The 23,275-nt window shown below is 47.8% G+C and overlaps 2 protein-coding genes, 2 non-coding genes and 1 pseudogene across 4 annotated transcripts; 3 read left to right on the top strand and 2 right to left on the bottom strand.

Annotated features, from left to right (window-relative positions):
* Nucleotides 1–1,270: 1,270 nt before the first annotated feature.
* LOC101781641 lies at nucleotides 1,271–10,508 on the bottom strand (annotated as a pseudogene).
* A 1,990-nt stretch (nucleotides 10,509–12,498) lies between these two features.
* On the top strand, nucleotides 12,499–12,571 carry TRNAA-AGC. The gene has a single exon. It is a non-coding gene; the product is annotated as a tRNA-Ala (tRNA).
* Nucleotides 12,572–15,817: 3,246 nt separating this feature from the next.
* On the top strand, nucleotides 15,818–15,890 carry TRNAA-AGC. The gene has a single exon. It is a non-coding gene; the product is annotated as a tRNA-Ala (tRNA).
* A 514-nt stretch (nucleotides 15,891–16,404) lies between these two features.
* On the top strand, nucleotides 16,405–19,828 carry LOC101759632 (protein CPR-5). The gene is made up of 5 exons (XM_004971007.4): nucleotides 16,405–16,668; nucleotides 17,654–17,710; nucleotides 17,795–17,830; nucleotides 17,910–18,578; nucleotides 18,699–19,828. The coding sequence occupies exons 1-5, from the start codon at nucleotides 16,405–16,407 to the stop codon at nucleotides 19,233–19,235; spliced, it is 1,563 nt and encodes a 520-aa protein (XP_004971064.1). The 3' UTR covers nucleotides 19,236–19,828.
* A 342-nt stretch (nucleotides 19,829–20,170) lies between these two features.
* Nucleotides 20,171–22,013, bottom strand: LOC101759224. Its single transcript, XM_004971006.3, has 3 exons — nucleotides 21,591–22,013; nucleotides 20,629–20,838; nucleotides 20,171–20,494 (listed from the first exon to the last, which is right to left on the bottom strand). The coding sequence occupies exons 1-3, from the start codon at nucleotides 21,904–21,906 to the stop codon at nucleotides 20,391–20,393; spliced, it is 630 nt and encodes a 209-aa protein (XP_004971063.1). The 5' UTR covers nucleotides 21,907–22,013; the 3' UTR covers nucleotides 20,171–20,390.
* Nucleotides 22,014–23,275: the final 1,262 nt, after the last annotated feature.

Here is a 23,275-nt window from a genome sequence, read left to right as displayed (position 1 = left end):
GCATGACTCTGCTGTGCGTGGCCCTGATGGGGCTCCTGCTGCTGAGCCAGCACGCGGCGCCCGTCAACGCCACCGGGGCAGCCGCCACCGGCAAGAAGACCAACAGCTTCAGCTTCAACGCCGCCGGCGGCCGCACGCTCAACAGCTTCAGCATGAACTCACACGACACCGAGAGGAAGGGTGGCAAGGGCGTCTAATCGGCGCGGTCACGATGATCCACACTCATGGCCTCACTACGCGTGCGACCGTGGGATCGCGTCAACCGGAGAGCTCCATCGGCGTAGCTGCTGGGTTGTCAGAGTCTCGTGCTTATTAATTTATTATTTATTTTTTTTGAATTGGTCTTGTGTTTCATTCATTTTTTTGGTTCGATTAATCTTGGTTTCGGCTGCATGTAAGCACGCACCGGCACCGATTGTAATTCTTGTGTGTGACTCTTGGATTAATTAACGAACTGTGTAGTGACAAATGGTCGTTCGGTGTTTTGTACACATCTACTCCACATGGATTGCAAACCTTTGAAAGAATAGGGCAATGAAAGAACAATAGAAGTGATATCATCCAAAAACATAGAATTAATATTAGTGACGGTAAAAGAAACAATCATGCCCACTATCTAAGCTAATCCACATTTAGCACTTCTAAAAGTACAAACACTCCCATATTTGAATTCATCCTTATGCAAAGCACTCATATCTTCAGATCTAGTTCGAGTTACATTGCAAATACTAGAAAAAGAAAATGAAATATCATCACATACTTAAGACTGTAAGTCTGTAACATTAGTTTGAACCTCTAAACACTAAATCTAGCCAGATTTTCTCAAATTTTAGTTGATGATTAACCTAGTTTAATTGTTTGCTTGCAGGGCATGTGCCCCTCCCCTCGGAATTTTGCCGATTAGTTTATAAAATATGATTCATTTGACTAGAGGGTAGTATATAATCTGATTTTTGCATCTAAATGATCGACAACCTTTTTCTATTTGCCGAATGCACCTATATATAACCTTCTACATGTCTTGGTTTTCCTTTTGCTTGAACGTGCAAGTACGGATGGATATTCACATGTCATAAACACAGCACCCGTGTCAACACGTACGGCCGGGGTATATACATCCATGGAAAATTATATCCTCGAGCATACTATATGTAAGTGCAAGTGTACAAGTCTAGGTGTACATGTACATCACGTATACCCACAGGTATGCATAGGCGCGTATACTGTATTCTAGTATGGCTACGTGCAATAGTAGTGGGCCGAAGACTGCTCACTGCTGAAGAAACTTCCATGGCCCCCAGGCTGCTCCCATCCTGCATGCGCGAGGAATTAGACGCGTACCATTAATCTACTTATTTTGTTGAAACAAGATGACCATGAATCCCCCAATTCGATTCCTGGAGCGCATGTGAATCGGATCGTGCATCGGTGGCTCGGTGCATGGTGGAGTGGGCTACCGGGCTTACCTGCAGGTGCTGGCAAGGGCCCTGACGCTCGTGTAGATGGTGAGAGCGATCCAGATCCCGACGAAGCCGGCGTGCGACGAGGAGGATCAGGGACGGGACGCTCACGGCCGCCACGCCGACCATGGAGTAGGCGGAGAAGGCGTAGTCCGACTCCCCGAAGTTGATGCCGTCCAACACGAAGGCCAGCGTGTTCAGCGTCTGCGTCCCGGCCACGAACTGCCATGCATGGATCCATCCGAGATAATTAAGCGTAGTGCTGATTAGTTTGGCCTAATCGATCCGAGGTTACCGTGTAATGTTGGGTGATTCTTACCGGAACGGCTTTCCGGATGGTCTTGGTGACGGCGGCGTCCTTGGTGAAGACGCCGGCGCCGAACTGCATCCCGAGCCCGAGGACGGCCGTGAGCACGGCGCCCAGGACGACGCCGAGCTGCAGGACACGGGCGGTGGTGGCGGACACCTTGTAGTGGTCCTTCTTGGCGAAGGCGCTCGCGATCATGGCCTGCATTGCCACACAAGCAGAGGTCAACAAGTCAGCCATGGCGATGGAACATACTCGGCCAGTTAGTGTTTGCTTTGGTTGTGGTCATCAGCACAAGTGCAGAACAGAAGAGCTTGCTAACCTGGCCAGCGACGGCGAGCCCGTCGGCGAGGAGGGACGTGGCCAGCCAGACCTGGGAGCAGATCTGGAACGCGGCCATGGCGGTCGGCCCGTGGCGAGCGGCCAGAGACGCCGCCAGCGTCACGCAGAACGTCACGGCCACCACCCTGGCCAGCAAAAGGAATCCTGCAATAGCCGATGATTAGAGCTAGAGGTTAATCTCCACAGTCAAAAACCACCAGACCACCTCACAACATACTCCATATGCTTTGATGTCAATCGATCTCGTCTCGTAGATGATGAATTCAAATGCAAATGCTCACCGCATCCAAGGAAACGGCGGAATTTGAGGCATCTCAGGCTGGGCGGCACGACATCGACCTTCCTCACGAGCTTGCTCAGCATTATCAGCGTTATCAGGTACCTGCATACAGTTCCTCCCTTGTCAGCCTCTGCCGGTCGGATGTGCCGCCACAACTCATGTCGGCACGACACGACGCATGCTGAGATCGATGGACTTCCTGAGAGAGAACATTGTTAGACTCGTGCCTAGGATCTCTAGATGCATATCTAGTCGGGATCATAAACGACATGAGGGACTTGGTGTTTCTGGTGTGTGCTGAGGGAGAGAGAGAGATAGGAATACCTTCACCCCTAGGGGTGGAAGCAGCAGAGCTGCTGGCCATCGCGGGTTCGCTTGGGGAAGTCTGCGCAAGGCAGCGACGCGCAGTGCCGAGTCCGGTCCCCGGTGAGGTGGCGGTGGTACTTCCCGCCGCTACTGCGCAAAACCTAGATCGGTAGGTGTGTCGGTGGGGCGGCTGGCTACGGCGAACCTCGTGAGCCGAGCCGGGGCCCCCACCCTGTTTATATAGCGCAGCGCGACAGGGCCCACCACCTAATGCTAGGGTGAGCGCCCCCGATCAGGGCGCGGATCAGGGTCCCGATGGGCCTTTGGGCCCATTGGGGAGGAGATCAATCTAACATTCTCCCCCTTGATCTCATCATTTACTTTTAACTTTACACTTTTCGCTTTTATTCGTTTCATCGTAGATTAATATGTAGAGCATGCCTCATCGTCACAACTTAATTGCCGATAGAATCAACAGCTACAACACACCTCTCTATTTTGAAACAATTCTGTTTCTTTTGGGCCTTTTACAATCCAGGAATCATAGGCTTTCCCTTAAACCCATGCCGGCTAAGTGTTCTCTGAAAACATTGGGTGGTAAGCCTTTCGTGAGCGGATCCACAAGCATATCTTTTGTTCTTATATGCTCGAGACTTATAGTGCGATCCTGGATTCTGTCTTTCATAACATAAAACTTTATCTCAATGGTTTTGGAAGCATTGCTTGATTTGTTGTTGTGAGCATAGAATACTGCTGGCTCATTGTCGCAGTACATCTTTAGTGGTCTGTGAATACAGTCAACCAATCTCAATCCGGGTATAAATTTCTTTAGCCACATCGCCTGCCCCGTGGCATCATGACATGCTATGAATTCCGCATGCATCGTTGATGATGCAGTTACTTTCTGTTTTGAGCTTCTCCACGAGATAGCTCCTCCTGCGAGAGTGAATACGTATCCAGACGTGGATTTTCTATCATCTTTGTCTCCCGCAAAATCTGCATCTGAATACCCTTTTATCTCTAGGGAATCAGATCTCTTATATGTAAGCATGAGTTCTTTTGTGCCTTGCGCGTAGCGCAATGCTTTCTTTACCATCTTCCAGTGTTCTACACCTGGATTACTTTGATATCTACCAAGAACCCCGGTGACAAAAGCTAAGTCAGGGCGAGTGCACACTTGAGCATACTGTAAGCTTCTGACAGCTGAAGCATATGGAACCGCTTTCATTTGATCGATCTCGTACTGGTTCCTGGGACATTGAAAATTCCCAAAACTGTCGCCCTTGACTATGGGAGCAGGTGTGGCCTTACTCGCATGCATATTATACTTCTTTAGAACCTTTTCTAAATATGCCCTTTGCGATAATCCAAGAACCCCATTCAGTCTATCTCGGTGAATTTCTATGCCCAAAACATATGATGCTTCACCAAGATCCTTCATATCGAAGTTTGAGGACAAAAACTTCTTTGTCTCTTGCAGTAGACTGATATCACTGCTTGCAAGTAAGATATCATCCACATACAGAATTAGGAAAATGTATTTCCCATTTTTGAACTTTGCATAGACACAATTGTCCTCTATATTCTCTTAAAACCCAAATTTCTTGATTATATCATTAAACTTTAGATACCACTGTCTAGAGGCTTGCTTTAATCCGTAAATGGATTTCTTTAGACGACATCCCATATTCTCTTTGCTTTCCATGATAAAACCCTTGGGTTGTTTCATGTAGACATTTTCTTCTAAATCCCCATTTAGAAATGCCGTCTTTACATCCATCTGATGTAACTCTAAGTCAAAATGTGCAACCAGTGTCATTATGATTCTGAAGGAGTCTTTACATGAGACAGGAGAAAAAGTCTCATTGTAATCTATTCCTTCTCTTTGTGTAAAGCCTTTTGCCACAAGTCTCGCCTTATACCTTTCTATATTCCCTTTGGAGTCACGTTTAGTCTTGTAGACCCATTTACAGCCTACTGTTTTGGCTCCTTTAGGAATCTCTTCAAGTTCCCAAACATTGTTGGAACTCATTGATTTCATCTCATCTTCCATGGCCTCTAGCCACTTTGATGAGTGAACACTTTTCATGGCTTCCTCATATGAAGTGGGATCACCTTCTATATGAACTTCTTCTGTATTATAAACTTTATAGTAATCAGGAATGGCTGATCTTCTGACTCTTTGAGACCTTCTAGGCCCCTCACTTTCGGGCACATTCTGTGCCTCTGCTTGTGGCACATCATCCAGAGGTGGCTGCTGCAACTCTTCCTCGTGTGTAATGATGAGTTTAATTGGCTCCTGAAGGACAGGTTCCAAAACTTCACTCATCATTTCCACGGGTGGAATCACAGCAGGTGCCTGCACCACAATATCAGGTACTGTAGCAGGTGCTTGCACCTCGACCTCAGGAACTATTGGTGCGAGAATTACAGGTAGTGAGAAGAATGGTTCCTGAATCATCGGATTAGGTGCACACACCCGCTTCTCCTCAAGATCAATCTCTCGAGCCACCATGCTCCCCCTCACCATCTCATCCTCTAAGAAAATCGCGTGTCTCGTTTCTACAAACTTTGTATATCTGTCTGGACAGTAGAAACGAAAACCTTTTGATCTTTCCGGATAGCCAATGAAGTGGCAGCTTACTGTTTTGGGATCTAGCTTTCCAATGTTTGGGTTAAATACTTTGGCCTCAGCTGGGCTCCCCCACACACGCAGATGGTTTAGTGAGGGTATTCTTCTCGTCCATAGTTCATACGGTGTTTTGGGCACCGATTTACTTGGCACTCTATTTAGAATGTGAATGGCGGTTTTCAACGCCTCCATCCACAGTCCCAATGGTAAGGTGGAATAACTCATCATGCTGCGCACCATATCCATCAGTGTACGGTTACACCTTTCAGCTACTCCATTTTGCTGAGGCTCGCCCGGCATAGAATACTGGGCTACTATGCCATTTTCCTGCAAAAATCTTGCAAAAGGTCCAGGAACTTGGCCAAATGGGGTATGTCGACCATAGTACCCCCCCACGGTCGGATCTTACTATTTTCATTCTTTTGTTATGCTGATTTTCAACTTCAGCTTTAAAAATCTTAAATTTATCCAGCGCTTCTGCTCTTTCTTTAATTGGATAAATATAGCCATAACGGGAGTAATCGTCTGTGAATGTTATGAACGAGTCATAGCCATCCACGCTTTTCACAGGAAATGGTCCACAAATATCAGTGTGGATTATCTCTAAAACTCCTGTGCTACGTTTAGCGCCTTTTTTAATTTGCTTTACAAACTTTCCTTCAATGCAATCAACGCATTGTTCTAAGTCTGAGAACTCTAATTGAGGAAGAATTTCATTCTTAACTAGTCTTTCTATTCTCCCCCTCGAAATATGGCCTAAACGACAGTGCCATAATTTCGACGATATTTCATGAGTTCTCTTTCTTTTCTTTGTTTCTTTCTCTGACGAGGATACATTCATATTCACATCACACACAGAATTTACTTTTTCACGCAGTGATAATAAATATAACTCATTGTGAAGGATGGCAACACCAACACATGCATTATCAAACCAAATGGCACACTTTCCATTTCCAAAATGACATTCATATCCATCATGGTCCATACGTGAAATGCTAATCAAGTTTCTGAAACCATACATAAAGTACATCTCTAAGTACAAGCATGAAACCATCAACTAGCTCTAGAGAGACATCGCCAACAGCTTCAACATCTGCTTGGACTCCATTTGCGACTTCAACGCATCTTTCGCTTCTTTGCGTAGTCCTCGTCGAACGGAATCCCTGTAAAGAATTTGCAACATGAACAGTTGCACCTGAGTCAATCCACCAAGTAGATTTGGAATACTGTGTATATAAGGATTCATTTACAAAGGAGATAGTGTTCTCACCTCTTTTTGCCATTATCAACTTTAACCAGTCGGGACATTCTTTCTTGCAGTGTACACATTGATCTTTGTCTACTGTGAGAGGCTTTTAGTCAGTCTGCTGCATGGGAGCCTTTCCTCGTGTCTTGAAAGAGGAGTTAGCATTCTTTTTCCTGTTATCCTTCACATAGTGCAATGAACCCCCATATGAGGATCTAATTCTATCCTCTTCCTGCACGCACATGGCTATCATTTTTTCCATGTCCCACTGTTCTGGCTGCATGTTATAATTGACAACAAAAGTGTCAAACTCTTTTGGCAGGGAAGCGAAAACCAAGTGAATAATGTGCCCAGACTTGAGCTCAAGATCCATTGGCTTCAACTGTGCTGCCAAGTTATACATCCTCAAGATGTGATCTCTTATGCCAGTCCCTCCTCCATTGTACCTCTCTGTGGCCAGCTGCTTGAATAGCTGGGTAGCATATATCTTTGAGGAACCAGTGAACTGATTCCTTATCTTCTCGAGGTACTCTGCGACGGAGTCGCACTCTGTGATCGAGCCCAAAATTGCAGGCTCAATCGTATTCTTTACCAAAGCCATACATTTCTTGTTGGCAGTGGTCCACTGTTTATTTTCAAGGGTATATACCAACTCTAGTGGAGCATAGTCCCTTTCCTTTTGCTGCCATGCAGCATCATCATCACCTTCAGCCCTCACTGGCTTCTCTGGAGCTTGTGGCCGCGGTGTAGTCAGCACCCAGTCAACTTCTCCACAAACGAAGGAGAATTCAATCTTCTTCCTCCACTCTGTATGGTTGCTGCCTTTCAGAATGGGTATCTCTTTGAGGCAAGCCATTAAGTTGAATGATCCTGAAATTTGCAATCCAAGGTGAGATCATAACGATAATTGCATGATTTATTTCCAACGTTGGTCAAAAAATAAAACATACAACTGTTTATGCAATTTAAAATTATATCACCGTTGGGCAGAAATAGAAATAAAAGCATCAAAAAACTTTTTAAATCATGATACAGTTATTAACAACATTGGTCAGAAAATAACAGTACCATAATCTAATTAACTTTATCATGCTCTCACAAATTTAATTGTCTCGTTGGTTCAAATTAAATTTAAATAGAGCAATAAATTTAACTTTTGCAGCGGAAACTGTGAAATAACTCTATTTTCAGAAGCAAAACCACTGTGTAAACTTTATTAATCTCTAATACAAATTACCCCGTTGGTTCAAATTAGATTAGAGATCAAAACAATGCAAAAAAACATCAATTAAATGCTTCTGAAAATAGAAAAAACTAATTTTCAAACGTTACTGTGCAAAACTCTATTTTCGGCCCAATCGCGAAAACAGCCCACAGTCTGTTTCCGCCCTCGGCCTGCTCGCGCGACGTCGCCGGCCCGCTAAGGCGGCCTGCCAAATTGCAGGCCCGAAGCTTGTTCTGCTCGCTCGTGACGCCTGACTGCGGTTCGCAGGCCGCAACCTGGGCCTGGGCCACGGAAACGGCCCAGCGCCTCCTCCCGCCTGGGCCAAATCTGGCCCGGACGATCTCGACCGCCCGTCCAAATCCGACGGTCGAGCGTCATTTTCGGCGGATCAAAAACCGGCGGAACGGCCGGCTCCCCCACAACCCTAGCTACTTTCCTTTCTTTTCCCCCTGCGAGCTCCCGCCGTGGCGGCGGCGGCGGGGCTGTCTCTCCCGCGCCCGGCGATGGCCGGCGGCGGCGGTGGTGGAGGGATGGCCCCGCCGGCGCACGGCCGCGGCAGCCCCCTCCCCTTTCTCTTTCTTGCCTCCCCCCTTTCTCCCTCCGAGCCTCCTAAAAAAACGAGATCCAGAGGGCCATGGCGACCATGGAGGAGGGCCGGCGCCACCGCGGGTCCCCTCGCCGGCGTGCGCGTCCACCGTGAGGTTGGGCGCGCCGCCGTCGAGCGGTCCTTTGGTGGTGCGGTTGTGCCCCCCCCCCCCCCCCCCCCCCGAGCCCCGAGCGGATGCTCCGGTGGAGCTTTTCCCCGGCGAGCCCGAGGCTCGGCCGGCCTTTGCCGCTCGCCGTCGGTGGACGTGCGGCGGTGAGGTCGGCGGCAGGTAAGCCGCTCCTCGTCCCTCTTTTATTTAGATCTAGGGTTAGGGTTTTACTTTTTCTGTTTCTTTTTGGATCTACTTCTTTTTCCCGATCTAGAAGAGCTTCTAGTGAGGTGTCTGATACCATTGTTAGACTCGTGCCTAGGATCTCTAGATGCATATCTAGTCGGGATCATAAACGACACGAGGGACTTGGTGTTTCTGGTGTGTGCCGAGGGAGAGAGAGAGAGAGAGAGAGAGAGATAGGAATACCTTCACCCCTAGGGGTGGAAGTAGCAGAGCTGCTGGCCATCACGGGTTCGCTTGGGGAAGTCTGTGCAAGGCAGCGACGCGCAGTGCCGAGTCCGATCCCCGGTGAGGTGGCGGTGGTACTTCCCGCCGCTACTGCGCAAAACCTAGATCGGTAGGTGTGTCGGTGGGGCGGCTGGCTACGGCGAACCTCGTGAGCCGAGCCGAGGCCCCCACCCTGTTTATATAGCGCAGCGCGACAGGGGCCCACCACCCAATGCTAGGGTGAGCGCCCCCGATCAGGGCGCGGATCAGGGTCCCGATGGGCCTTTGGGCCCATTGGGGAGGAGATTAATCTAACAAACATGGGCAATGGCTGCGCCGATCACGCCCATAATGCGGCAGCCAAATATCAAGATCGGATCCAGCATGATGTTTGCCAGGTCACCAGCCACTGGAGATTCAAAGCATGGAGATTAGCAGGGAACCGTATTAGTTAACAATCGTCTTGGACGGTAAGAAATGGAACGAACCACATTGGTTTGGTGCTCAATGCAAGCTCAAGAAATGGTGGTTTTAGTCTTACCGGTGGCGTATAAAGGCGTCTTGGTGTCCTTGAAGCCTCGGAAGACGCCTTGCATGGCGAGGGACAGGAGCACCGCCGGGGCGCCAAGTGCGCGCAGCGTCAGGTAGCGCAGCGCGGGGATCATCATCGACGAACCCTGAAAATTGGTCAGCACTTGATGCGTAAGAATTTCGCATGGGTTGCAGCGACAAATCTGGGGACGTCGCCGCCGTTTGCGGCCGCAGTGACTGACAGGCTTGACGCCTATCAGGCGCAGCGGCGGCTTCCCGGCAGCGACGAGGACGGTCTGGAACAGGCCCAGGAACGCGCCCACGATCAGCGCTGACGTCACGGACGACACGAACTTCCTGTTCTTGCAGCCCTTCCGGCCAATGACGGCCGGGGCGCATTCTTCGGCGCCGGCGAGCTCGGCCGGCGGCGCCTCGCTGGGCTCAGCGTTGGAGTCGCCGTTCTTGGCGGCTTCTTCAGGTGACTGTTGCTTCTCCGGGTCCGTGGCGGCAACAGCAGCGTGCTGACCTGGATTTTCCCCTTCTTCTTCTCCGTCGACGACTTTGGCGGCGGCGCCTTTGCTGAGGATGGCGTCCTGCTCGGCGACGAAGGACGTGGTGACGCTGACGAGCGGGTAGGTGCACACCTTCATCACCTGGTTGAACACGGCGATGGCGACGCCCACGGCCGCGATCTCCACGGACCCCAGCCGGCCGATGAAGGCCGTGTCGATCAGGGAGGCGAGCGGGTCGGCCGTGAGCGCCAGCGACGCCGGCACGGCGATGCCCAGCACCTCGGCACCGAGCTCGTCGAGCTTGAACACGCTCCGGATGTTCATGACGAGAAGGTGAAGCCCCGTCCGCCGCGGCCGGCCAAGCAATGCGGTCTCCGCCGCCGCCGGCGAGCCGTCCCCACCCTCGGCCGGCCCATCACCGTCCTCTTCCGCCGCTGGAGCGACGGCTGTCGCCAGCTCCACCTGCGGCTGCTGCTCGGCCTCGGGCGTGGCGTGAGCCGCTGACTGGTGTTCCTCCATGCGTTCGGTTGGTCCACGAATGGAACCCCCTGCTCGATCTCTCAAGCTTGAAAGCCCCTGCTTCTCGATTCCATGCAGGCATGTGAGCGTCAAATTAAAAACGACTGGTGATCACAGCATTTTCAAGAAAAAACAACCATTGATCTCACCACCCACTTGCTCTTCTACTGAACATCTACGTATCAAATTAACAAGGACTTGTGATCTATACATTGATGCAAGTTTAGCTAATCGAAATCGGGGCTCCGGCTCATCATCAGATCCCCGGATTCTGAAATTAACAACGACTGTCTCACCCGCCCAGCCCACTTGTTCAGAGAAACAAATTATGGTTGATGTATAGTTTATGACTCAGATGCATGAGTAGTAATTTTCAAAGAAGATGAATGAGTAGTACCAACAATTGACGAAATGCGTGGACGTTGACAGTGTCCTGTTCCAAGATAATGCTAGTGATCAGTCAGAGAAAGGATGGAGATGCTTATGAAGGCAGAAATGCAGAAATGGGGAGGAAGCTCGATGTAGGTGAAGCGAACAAGCGGTGATGGACAAGCCTTGAGCACCCATGATCCTTACATAGACGGCGTCATCACGGCGAGCTGGTGGAGATCTTCTGACAGATGGAGAGAGAGTGTGCGTTGGTGTGCCCTCATGCCCTGCACTAGATGACGCCCGGTCGTTTTGAAATGGAGGAGCCCTAGTGCACTGCTAGCTGCTACCTACCGGTGTGCCGACATGTGGCAGGGAGATGCATGGTGTGACTACGATTCGTGAGCCCACAGCTTTTTCCACGGTAGATTATTGGTCTGGTCTACCGTAAAATCATCTTATAAGTTTAGTGAGATGATAACGTCCCTAGCTATTTTTACTGTTTATTTAGAGAGGCCACCGTCGATCTAGTGCAATATGATCATGCAAGCACGCTTGAGCAAAGCCACAACCAAACGAATGCAGGTGATGAAGTAGCACATAGAGTCCAAAGCGGTTGACTAAAAATGATATCAGCAGTGGTCTTCCTTCTAATTTTCTGGTCAAAACAGAATGACACAGGGGACAGGGTGGGGGCACCACGGCAACCCCTCCCCCTGCAGGCGCGGTACGGCTGCAGGCGGGCCGATGAGCGTCGCTTCTGGCTTGCTTTGCCTTCCCCGGATCAGCCCTGCTCGACCTGGCTACTCAGTTAAGACTAGAATAACCAAACCTACTAGGCTGCCGGCCTCGCGAGCTGCAATCCAGCTGCCCGGTCATGCGTATAGAGAGAGGGAGGCGCTACCCGATACGTACGGGCAGCCGGGTGGGCAGGGACGCGTGGCGCGATCGGTTTGACCGCCGCGGCAGCACGTACGGACGCCGCGTCACCACGTCGGATCTCGGCGGGAGGAGGAATAATCATCCGTTTCTTTACGTTTTGTCTTCCTTCATTTCCCCTGGTCGCCCGTAGCAGCAGCAGTCCCGGTAAGCGATGGATCTGCCGGGCGGGCGAAGGGCGAGCCGCGCTGAGATAGCGCCTGGCTCAGATCACAGCCCTCGGCCAACGTTTCTCCTCTGCTTTTTCGACCGCCCAAGAGCCATAAGCGGAGTAGCTGACGGAGATAGACTCAGATCCCCTCTGTGTCTCTGGTGGCGTTGGAGAAGTTGAAGCTCCGCCCTATGCCGCTGTGACAATGCATCCAAAATTCTCTCCTGTAAACAACGAGCCAAAAGCAGGTCGATCGAGAGGAGGAAGCTTCGTTCCTGCTAGCTTGTTTCTCCGCTTAATATCGATCGACGCCAAGCGTGTTGGACTGCCGCCGAGTTGCACTTAGATTGACGGCCGCCACATGCAAAGCACAAAGCAGCAAATGATTTAGGTCGTCGTCATGCAAGTGCTTCGAGACCAAGATAAAGCACAAAAGGAGCCCGGGATCGAAGACGACCGATGGCGCCGCGTAAGACTAGCCAATTGGAAATAATCAATAAATTTAATTAATGCGGATCACCAAGTGGACAAGGGGATGTAGCTCAGATGGTAGAGCGCTCGCTTAGCATGCGAGAGGTACGGGGATCGATACCCCGCATCTCCATTCTATTTTCTTTTATTTTTGTAAAATCTCACCTCATACAGCTTAGCAGATCGAAAGTAAGGGCTTGCTATACGTTAGTTTGAGCAGTTACAAAAATGCCAGCGGGAACTCTCAAGGATGCTTGACAACTACACAGCAAGGCATCCAAATGTGTTAACCGCAGGCCCAACTCCTACCGACCCCAACCCCACACGACTACACGAGCAATGTAATGGCACACGATAGAGCGGCTGCGAGCTGGCGTCGCTTCGTCACCCAGAACTCCACCCGCGGCCCGCCTATAAAGCTGCGACAATAACGGATCGCTGAGCTAATAACCAGATTCCATTAACCTTGAGAAGAGCTTTAGCTTCTTCAACCAGCCCCTCCACGGCCGCCGCTAGGCCGCTCGTCATCTCCTCGTCGTGCCGTTGTGGCGGGTACATGGTGATGGGTTGTATGTCCACGCGGAGGCATGCACACAATCCCATCTCGATACAACTGTTACCGTGGTGTCTTTGAGTAGATACAGGCAACTAGTTCTAGTAGTGTAGATAGACTAATTAGCATAAGATATGTGTGCGTACATGTAGAGTGAAAAACGGCAACCGACCCTAAAGTACCCCCTATCCAATAACCACAAAATTCAGATTACGCTCTTTTACAAACCCATACACTCTACCAATTCGTCCAAGCTAATTATCGATTTACGCGCCAGCTAGCTGCGAGGCTGCAACACAACTTTGAATAGATTAAGGTCCCCTTTAGCAGGACTTTCCAACTAGGTCGTCGAGTCGTAGGTGAATGGGCTGCGGGGCTCAACAGCGGCGTGGGCGCATTGGGGGCGGGGGGAGCTCGACAGCGGCATGGATGAGTCGCGGGCGGGGGAGAGCTCGACGGCGGCAGGGGTGAGGTAGCCAACAGGAGGCAGGACAGTCGGCGGGGAGCAGAAAGGATAGAGATGGATGGCCGTCTGGCAGAGATGAATGGATAAGATGAGAATAAAAGGAAGGAAAAAAAGAATAAGAAGAGATGAGAAAAAATGAAAGAAAAAAGAGAGGAGCATCATGAACATTTTATATTCTTATCCATTTTAAACTACCAAGAGAAGCCGTTTTGCCAAACATTTTTCCAACCAAACAAGCTGGAGCTAAAAAAAGCTACTACGCCAAAAAAGCCACAGCTGGAGCCGTTTCAGCCACAGCCACAACCCTACCAAACGAACCCTAATTAAAGAGAGATTGCAGCTACCGATTGCCGCCTCGCCGCCAATCTGGTCCTGACCGCGGTACTGCACCACCCTTTGGAGCACGAATGGCATAGGAGTGGAACTGTGGGAGCTACTACCACCTTCTATATTTATTTTTGTTTAGAAAAGCCCATCTTTTATATTTGAGCTTCCTACCACTTAGGCTGTCAAAAGAATTACATATTATTAGTTAACAAGATTGATTACATGAAAGTTGACTGTTGATCTTTAATTAATGCTACTCCCTCCGTTCTTGTTTATTTTACGTTCATTAGCTCAAATTTGAGCTAGCCGGCGTCAAATAAAGGAGAGGGGAGGTAGTACTAGGTTTGCCTTCGGTATTAAAACTTAAAATCTCACTTCATTTTCATTTTATCGCGTGGATCCATACGTGTGCTTGTAGTTCGCCGTGGTGCTTGATTTGGACTGGCCTTACCACGGCGCATCGCCGTTGCTGCCATCGTAGCGGCCGACCAAAATTGAGTCGAGTCATCCACTACCAGCACTGTCATCGCCTTATCGCTGGAACCGTGGATAGGAATTGGGTTGGTCGCCTGGAGAATTCCTGCCAAATACCACCAACCAGATTGATGCCGAGCTTAATTATGGTACGTGCTCTCCTTACGTATCCATAGAACAGTTGATATGTCTTGCGAGCTGCTCCTTCCATCCCAAATTAGTATTCGTTTTGGCTTTTGTAAGTACATAGCTTTTGATCTACACCTAAATATATATTATGTCTAGATACATAATAAAAATGATACATAATAAAAATTATGTATCTAAAACAGTCAAAACAAAAATAAATCATAATTTGGGATAGAGGGAGTATATACTAGTATATACCACGCACGTGAAACAACCCCACAAGCACCCGATAGAATTCCTAAGGTACGCCGTGTACTCGTGCACATGCAGGCCAGCAACTTTTTCTTTGGAAATGACAATCCTAACCTCTAGTGCGTAACACACTAGCACAATTAGTTACTAAGAATAGGGTCTAATTTGTCCATGTAAAAATTGATCTTCCACAAATAATAAAAGACCTGACTGCATGCACATTGATGGTGGCAAGCGGAGGAAGTGCTTCAACCTCTCTTGCCATTACCCTTGGTTCGTTCTACGATTAATAAGATCATCGCTCCTCCATAACGTATGATGGTGTATCCTGCGTCTAGGGCGAAGCCAAGAACTTATTTTTTTTCTATGGTTACAGGACCAACAATGCTAAAATTCGATAAAATTCAAAATTTTCAATGGAAAATTACAAGTCAGAGGGGACCGTTGCCCCCCCCCCTCGCCATTGCCTACATCACCATGAGTATACACAAGGCTCCAGGTTAGCAACGATGGTGAGTATATTTGAATGAAACACCTATCGGCTACTTCCGATACACTCTGGTCCCGACCTTCTTTCCAGAGAGCTATATCAATGAGGTAGGTGGTGCGGTGCACAACTCGAGACCTCATGACTTGCACACACCAATATGGTTTTGCATGCACAATATGGTTTATGGGCAATGGCTGTACGCAAGGCAATAATGCATCGGCTGTATTAAAGGCATATTTAGCGATCGGTGCCAACAGGATTGACAAAAAAGACATGCCCATTAGGTTGGGAGTCACGGTGCCCAAAGTGCTGCAACGCTGCCGTTCTTGGTGGGAACGTTGACGGGCCTGGCTTTAACATCGCCTGTGGTGGCCCTAGTGGAAGTGGTTGTGACCAGTAATGATATGCTTTGATCCTAGCATTGGTCTACTCATCGAAGAGATTAGGGCATCTCTTATTACTTCATAAGCTAAAATAGATGGTGCCACACAAATGCCGTATGTCCCTCAATAATTCCATATATTGTGGCCCATGGATTAGCTCGCAATCCACATCATAATTCTACATACTTTCATTGCATGACAACTTTTATACACAGATTACGAGGTTGTAGTTATGTCGGTGGCCAAAGGAAAAATCTATATAATAAACGTACTAGAATAACTTTATGAATTGTGCCGACATCATTGGGGATGTAGCTCAGATGGTAGAGCGCTCGCTTAGCATGCGAGAGGTACGGGGATCGATACCCCGCATCTCCACTGCTATAATTTTTTTTGTAGCTCTTCGCTTTTGGATCTAACCAGTAGAAAATTTTAATGTCTGGACGCGGCCGGCTGCCCGCAATCTGGGCCCGGAGTAGCGTTGGGCCGCCGGATCAGGCACGCGCAGGCCCATATCAACACAAGACCTGCGCCACCCTCTCCGTCTCTCGGCGCGGTGCCTGTTCCCCTTCTCCGCCGTTTGCCTTTCCCAAAATGACAAAATCTTAAAAAAAATTCAAAAAATCAAATTGCCGAGCTGTAATAAGTTTCCAAGAATTTTACTACAACGGCTAATTCGGCCGCCCGCGGTAATTTCCCACGCCGCTTCGGCGCACCCTTTTCCCGTTCCCACGCCCGTCCGTCCTCGTCCCAACGGAGGAAGTCAAAACGGAACTGAATCACGGGACAGGAGCCTGCCTTGAAGAAAGGAACACCCCAGAAGGCCACCGGCCAACCCCCCCCCACAAGGTCACCGTCTGCGGTCTGCTCCGTCCGCAGGCCCCCCGCCGAGATGGACACGGGCTGGCTCCACCGATCCGGCGACCCCTCCGGCGCCGACGCCGACGCCGACGCTGCGTCTTCCTCGGCGGCATCGGCCTCCTCCGCGGGCGGCTCTGCCTCCCGGGCCACCCGCCTGCGCAGGGGGGTCCGGCTCCGGCTGCGACGAAGGCGGCAGGAGCCACCAACCCTGCCCGCTAGGGGCGCGGGCGGCGCCGGCGTGCAGGACGACCTCGCGCTGCCCCTGGGGATGTCGTTCGCGGCCGTCCTAGCGCAGGTGCGTTCCATTTCCAGGGATCGTCAGGGCTCGAGCGATGTTTGTGTCCTTATTTTTACTTTCACAAGCGTTCTAGTAGTACTTAATTGCGATGCTGTTACCGACGAGGCATAGCTACAAATCGGAAAGAGGCGCATGGTGAACTACCGAAATCAATTTCGTTTTCGTTGTGATTGTAGTAGTTTGTACTGAGCAATGCCGCGTCAAATGAGATGTGGCAGCTTGGGGCCGGTGGCTGAGAAATGGTCATTTTTTTCGCGTTTCTGTGAGCTTGGGATTCGAAGCTATTCGGGTTCGTTTGCTAGTTGCCAGATAGCTCCCCTGACCCCTGCTTGTCATTGTTTCAGGATGTTGGATATTAGTTAGATTCCTATTTAGGCCAGTGGATGAGTTGAATATCAACCCAGGTCGACAGAATTAATTGTTATCCCCTTCTGTATGACTTGTGCCTTCTTCGATGTTAGTGATCATGAGAATTACCCTTTTCTGCTTCAAAACAGTCACATGAATGCAGGGAAGTGCCAAAACTGAGACAATTTTCATATTCACTGGTTATGGGTTCAAAGAGGAGAGAAATGGAGCATAATTGTTGTTATGCCTGTATGGGCTATGCAGACCTAGTGCTTTCCCACAATAAGTAGTATTACAAAATCAGTATCGCAACATTTGCTGACCAATTTAAAGTCAAACATGTTTACATTGCAAATTCATAGTGACCACTAAAATTTTTGTGATGCCTTTTCTCCTACCCATCCTATGAACTATCGTTGTGATTATCTGCTCAGAATGTGTCATGTGTTCATCCACTCTTGAGTTCACATGCATAGCTACACCATCAATACACACAGAGTGAAACAAAGCACATCCTATATTTCACCAATTCACCATCATACGGCTTGATGTTAGCATGATCACATCATATTTTATGCACTAGTTAAGTCTTTTTTGGTTCATGGCAATAAGGAGATGCCTTCACTTACTGCAGGTTGTCAATGTGAAGAATCATTCAGGGGAAAGATTACAACCTGCACTCCTTTCCAAGGTTATTGTACTACAATTCGACCAAAAGTATATACAAAACCACAAAAAAATTTAGTCTGAAACTGAGTGTGGACTATTGATGCAGATATGTACATCGGCTGTGAAGGAATCATTGAGAAATGTAAGCATAGTTCCCTTTATCATCGCACAGCTCAGTTTTTACTAAAATTCCTGATGTCTTTCACTTACCTTTTGTCTAGATATATGGTGATAAGTTAGAGAGTTTTATGAAAAATTTTGAGAAATCATTCAGCAGCACACTGACGACGCTTCATCTTGTTAATGAGATGCCTGTCTTTGAACAAAGTCCTATTCCCCAATGTTCTTCTAAGCATGAAGACTCTGCAGCAGCAAGCATTTTGAGCACTGGTGGTCCACAAAATCCCCCACAGGAAATCAGGCAGGATGTTTTGAACTCAGTGGAAAGTCGGCTTGTTCTTTATGCTGGAAGCAATCAGCAGCTGACTCGCCGCACTCGTGGCATATCTTCTCCTGAAGCTGATCAGCGCATCCTTAATGCATTTGAGAGATCTTTAAAAGAGCAAACACGGTCAAACGAGCTCAAGGAATTTGAGATAGGCCTTAGCATGAGAAAATTGCAATTAAAACAGTCTCAACTAGAACTTAACTCCTACTCACACATGTTAGAAAAGATGAAAATATCCTTGGGATTTCAGAAAGCTTCCTTCCGAGGGGAGAAATTCAAGACTCAGATGCAGGACACAAGGCATGCACAAATACTGAGGACACTAATAGATTTTCTTGTTAGTGCAGTGATTATCATGTCAGTATGCTTTGGTTATGGAACTTATATCTATTCATACCAAAGAATAACTGATATTACAGCAGCATGCTCAGCCACTTCAAGGGTAAGCTTATCATCTGTCTTGTTTTGTTTTTTTTTTTTTGCATCGGTGGTCAATGAACAATACAATCATAACAAACCTGTGTGGTAATCAGAAAGGTTTTCTCTCTTGCCCCTCATGCAGGGACCTAAATCATGGTGGATGCCAAATTCAGTGTCAAATTTCAATTCCGGGTTGCTCTTCCTAAGATGTCATTTCATAGCAGCAACACGTATGGGCTTTGGCATAGTAATGATTATGGCAATTGCTTGGCTAGCATTCCAGCGTTCTGCGGTGTCTGGATCAAATATGCCAGTAACTTTCAACTTCATTCTTTTGGGAGTTATGTGCGGCATTGCTGGAAGGTTCTGTGCCAACACTCTTGGTGGTGATGGGAACATCTGGCTCATATGCTGGGAGGTTCTTTGTTCCATCCATCTACTTGGAAATTGTTATCCATCTGTCTTGTACCGTGTTCTTCATGGTCCTATATCAGTATCTCACAGCAAGGAAGTTGTTTGGTTCCCATATTGGATTCGTCGGTGGGTATTTTATGCTGTGCTGGGGTTTATTATCCCAGCCTTGACTGGTTTCCTGCCGTTTGCTTCTCTTTCAGACTGGTTCAATCATTTCACAAAAGAACTAAAATCGATCTTTGTTGGTGACGAAATTGAGGCCTGAAAGATCTTGGTCGCAATGGCATGATCACCCCTTTTGTGTCAGCTATGCATGGAAAGATTCAGAATTAAGCAAGGAAAACTTATTGGATAGTTTCATAGAAAAAAAACTTATTGGATGGGAGTTCAAGGCACAATTGAATAAGGGAAGATAAGTTATTCGTAGTTCAGCAGGAGCAACAAGCATATTGTCCAACTCAACGCACTCCCACTTTTCCTAATATAACGGGATGGGTTTCATCCTTCCACTGAGGTCAAAACTTGCATCTACTGGATTTCAAGTGGCTCATTTTGCAATAGGCATTTTGGTTTCACAATGCAAGGTCTCGAATCAGAGGAGTGTAGGCTGTAGATTTTGTCCACCAGTTGGAAACTCTGTCGGTCTTGCAAAATCCTTTTGTTGTCTTTGTTGTAGCTTGATAATTTGTTTGTTCATTGTAAATATCAAGAGGTCAGGTTTTTATAGTGGTGGACGCGTACTCAATGTGGCTAATCTGGCTCTTGGTTTACCAAGTTGTGTGCTGAAGGAGATCTCTGGGCCTGAGTGAACTCACCCTGAAGTTTTACTGACAAGCTGGTGCATCCATTGAATGTGTTCATCTACTTACTAATTTTTACATGCACTTGCATTCTGGCTCCAAATATGCATTATTGTGAGTTTGCTTAAGTTTTTTTTTCGAGAATTGAGTTTGCTGAAGATTTGATGTATGTATTTCGCTTTGTTCAAACCACGTACACCGATCCTGTTATTAAATGTCATAGAACTGATGGAGGAGTTGCTGTAACTGAATAGCATAATTCAAGTTCTGACGACACGTCATATATGGCCTTAAAGCATGCCAGTACCGCAGTACGTGGCCTTAAAACATCACTGTAGCTGCTGTCAAGCAGCAAATGGACTTGCACGTCTTACTGCTAGGATTCTGAAGGTAATTCCAGTTAATAACAAGCATTGTGATATTCACAGGTAACATTTTTCCAGTTACAGCATACAACAGCTGCCTCCGAACAAAAATCCATGGCTCTTCGTTGAAGACTACATGGCCTCCGGAACATACAACAGGGCATGTCAATTTACCTCAGCTCCAGAGGATGTCTCGAGTGAACCGATGCGTGACTTCTGTTTTCAAAGACTTGTGCGCCTCCTTTGTCACCATCATCACCGAACTCTTTTACATGAAAGTGAGGTGATCATCTCATCCCGTGGCCGCTTTCCATTTGCATTTACAAAGCTGCAAGAGAATTTAACCGGCTGCTGTGTGTCTGCTCCGTCGATTCATCACCGAATAATGCAGGAGCAAACAGAAAAGGGTTTAGAATATGTTCTGGCTTGTATAGGAATATAAATATGAATCACTAGTTAGTCAACACTTGAGAATTTGGCAATTGTCACTCACCTGAGCCGTACTCTACTTGCTTAATCTTCTTCGCTGGAATTGTGTCGTCCAATCTGAGTCTTCTCTTCAAACTAAGGACGATTTCTTCGCTAAGGACATCATCCCTTCGTTTTGAAAGAGCCGGTCTGTTCTCTTGAGGCTTGCTCTTCTTGGGACGCCTTTCTACTTCCAGTCCAGATTTTCGCTTTGAGCACACGAGTGTTGTAGGATCTGGATAATACAGTGTCACGGATTCAGACTAAACGACTGTGTGAATGTCTGACATGATCTCCACCCTAGTGCATTATACGCCATAATATTCAAATGCTCGTGCAAATATGCAATATGTATGACAAAACAATTTGCAGATCAACAAGTGACACTTGATAAAAACTAACGAAGAATTGCTGCATCCCCATTACATGAGGCCAAAAAGAAACTGAAACTACGTGTAATCAACAATACTGAAAACTGAAACAAGACGAGTGTCAGCTATTTTGTATTTTCTAGTCTGGCCTAAGATTGTCCAAAACAAGGTGTATGTTACTTGTCAATTCAGAATCGACTTTAACAAAGAAAATCGACAGGACTGATAGGCTTATGAATAAAACCTAGAATCTCAATCTCAACCATTGCAGGCTAGCAGCATCAGAGCAGTCCAGTAACTTCAGGAACTTGGGTGGTATTCAATCCCCAATCCGTTTGAAATCTAAGTAGCAGAAATTTCTTTAACCCGGTTGGTGTTATTGATGGATGAAGCTGACAAGATCACATAAGAATCAACCAGGCATAGAATCTGAACGATCCTGAATACTATACAAGACAAAAGTTCACGGGCATCGATCATCCCTTTTGATTCTAGAACCCCGACCGCACATTGTAACATCCATAGCTCCATATTTCTCGACCAAGCAATCGTATCAATAATCAATCAAGGATTGACTGTTCGTCAAGGAGGGGGCGGCCTGAACGGCTGAACGCACCTGAGGTCGAGGCAGGAGGGGCGGCAGGCTTGCCGTCCACGGCGACGGGCGCGGCGGCGTCGGCGCCGGTGGGCAGCCCACGCGCGGCGAAGAAGTCGAGGAGCGCGCGCCACGTGACGGCGGAGCAGACGTGGCCAGGGCCGCGGCTGAGGAAGTAGCCGTTGGGGCGGACGGAGGCGGGGTCCAGCCCCAGCGCGAGGCCGACACGGGCCAGGTCCACCCCGGAGCTGCCATCCACCGCGATCGCCACGGTATCACCCGGCGGCGACGAAAACGACGAGCGGCGGAGGTGCACGGTGAGAGGCGGCGAGCCCATCGCGGAGGAGCACGATGCTTCGGAAGGGTGCGGCGCGCGTGGGCGTGGCGGGGAGAGGCGCGGAGAACGGTCTGGACTCTGGTCGCTGCCTCTGCTCTGCTTGCTGATGCGTGCTCTTTCCTTTGGTGGGACGGTGGAAATCTAGAAGAGTCGCCGCGCGGTCGGACTCGGACTCCGTGTCCGTCGCTAAATCCTGCTGGGTCCGGCCTTGCGTAGTTGCGTTTGTTGGCGGCGGCAGCCAGTAAGCCCGGCCCGCCGCAAATCCTACCTGCATATGGGCTTTTTCTCTTAACACACAATCTGTGGGCCTTGGAGAACGCTAACCAACATGTTCGTCGAGAACGCTAACCAAGTTCCAACTCACGCGAGAGAGAAAAATTCAAATTACTAAGTATTATCAAAGTTTGAATAGCCCTACAGTATTTTTTATTCAGTTTACCCTAAACTATATTATTTGGTTCAATTTGCCCCTAAATATATTTTTTCTTTTTTTCTCCATGCAGAAGTGGAGTCTTCCGTTCAAATTTTGCAAGATAATAGTAAACACGGAAGTGGAGTCTTCCGTTCAAATTTTGCAAGATAATAGTAAACACGGAAGGCGTGTTAAAAAATATATCATGAATTTTTTTATGAAAGACAAAAATGACAAATTCAACTTGGAAAGACAAAAATGATAAATTGTATTACAGGGTAAGTTGAACCAAGTAGCATGGTTTAGGTGTAAATTGAACCAAAATATAGTTAGAGGGTTATCTGGATTTTCAAGGGAGTAATTTGTTTTTTTAAAAAGAAACAAAGAGTACAGCAAGCGCATCGCACGGTGTCGTTGCCGTGGTTACATGGCTGATCCCAGTAGCATTTAAGAAATTGGAGTTTAAAAGTTATGCACATTGTGTTGGGTGATGACAAAGTTATATCTGATATGGTAATATCTTAGCGACTTAGCATAAGAATCGTCCGCATTAATGCTGGCAACGAGTTCAGATGTATGGTCCTAAGCTAAGCTTTATAGCAGTTTCACACATTTACCATGGTTTGCCAACATGAATTGCCACGTGCAACTGGACATTCACCATTTATCTTTTTTTATATAGATCATGACCATACCTATTTCTACGGATAAAGAAGAGTATTGCGAGAGTCTTCATGCTTGGAGCTCCGTGAAAAAAGAGAGCGGGATGAAGAAGAACGGGAAGAAGCTTCGTTTTTTTTTAACATGAGAATGGCCCCTGATATTCTACTATGTCCACTAGGTGTACAATTTACTACTTTGTTAACTTTAAACATAGCAAGCTAAATTTTACCTGATGTATTGATGTATTTGATTTACTGTAAACTGATGTTTTCTTAAAGTTGCAACGTCGACGAG

The sequence above is a fragment of the Setaria italica genome, chromosome V, assembly GCF_000263155.2.
Source record: "Setaria italica strain Yugu1 chromosome V, Setaria_italica_v2.0, whole genome shotgun sequence".
NCBI lineage: Eukaryota > Viridiplantae > Streptophyta > Magnoliopsida > Poales > Poaceae > Setaria > Setaria italica.
Note: the sequence above shows the minus strand (reverse complement) of the source record. Positions and strands in the feature narration are given on the sequence as shown.

What these genes read in the sequence shown, in the direction of transcription:
- LOC101759224 (XM_004971006.3), bottom strand. Translation starts at nt 21,906, where the DNA reads ATGGGCTCGCCGCCTCTCACCGTGCACCTCCGCCGCTCGTCGTTTTCG. An exon ending in CCCTCCTGCCTCGACCTCAG is followed by an intron (nt 20,839 to 21,590) that starts GTGCGTTCAGCC and finishes TGTATTATCCAG; the next exon opens with ATCCTACAACACTCGTGTGC. An exon ending in GCAAGTAGAGTACGGCTCAG is followed by an intron (nt 20,495 to 20,628) that starts GTGAGTGACAAT and finishes TCGACGGAGCAG; the next exon opens with ACACACAGCAGCCGGTTAAA.
- LOC101759632 (XM_004971007.4), top strand. Translation starts at nt 16,405, where the DNA reads ATGGACACGGGCTGGCTCCACCGATCCGGCGACCCCTCCGGCGCCGAC. An exon ending in AACCTGCACTCCTTTCCAAG is followed by an intron (nt 17,711 to 17,794) that starts GTTATTGTACTA and finishes CTATTGATGCAG; the next exon opens with ATATGTACATCGGCTGTGAA. An exon ending in CATGCTCAGCCACTTCAAGG is followed by an intron (nt 18,579 to 18,698) that starts GTAAGCTTATCA and finishes CCCCTCATGCAG; the next exon opens with GGACCTAAATCATGGTGGAT.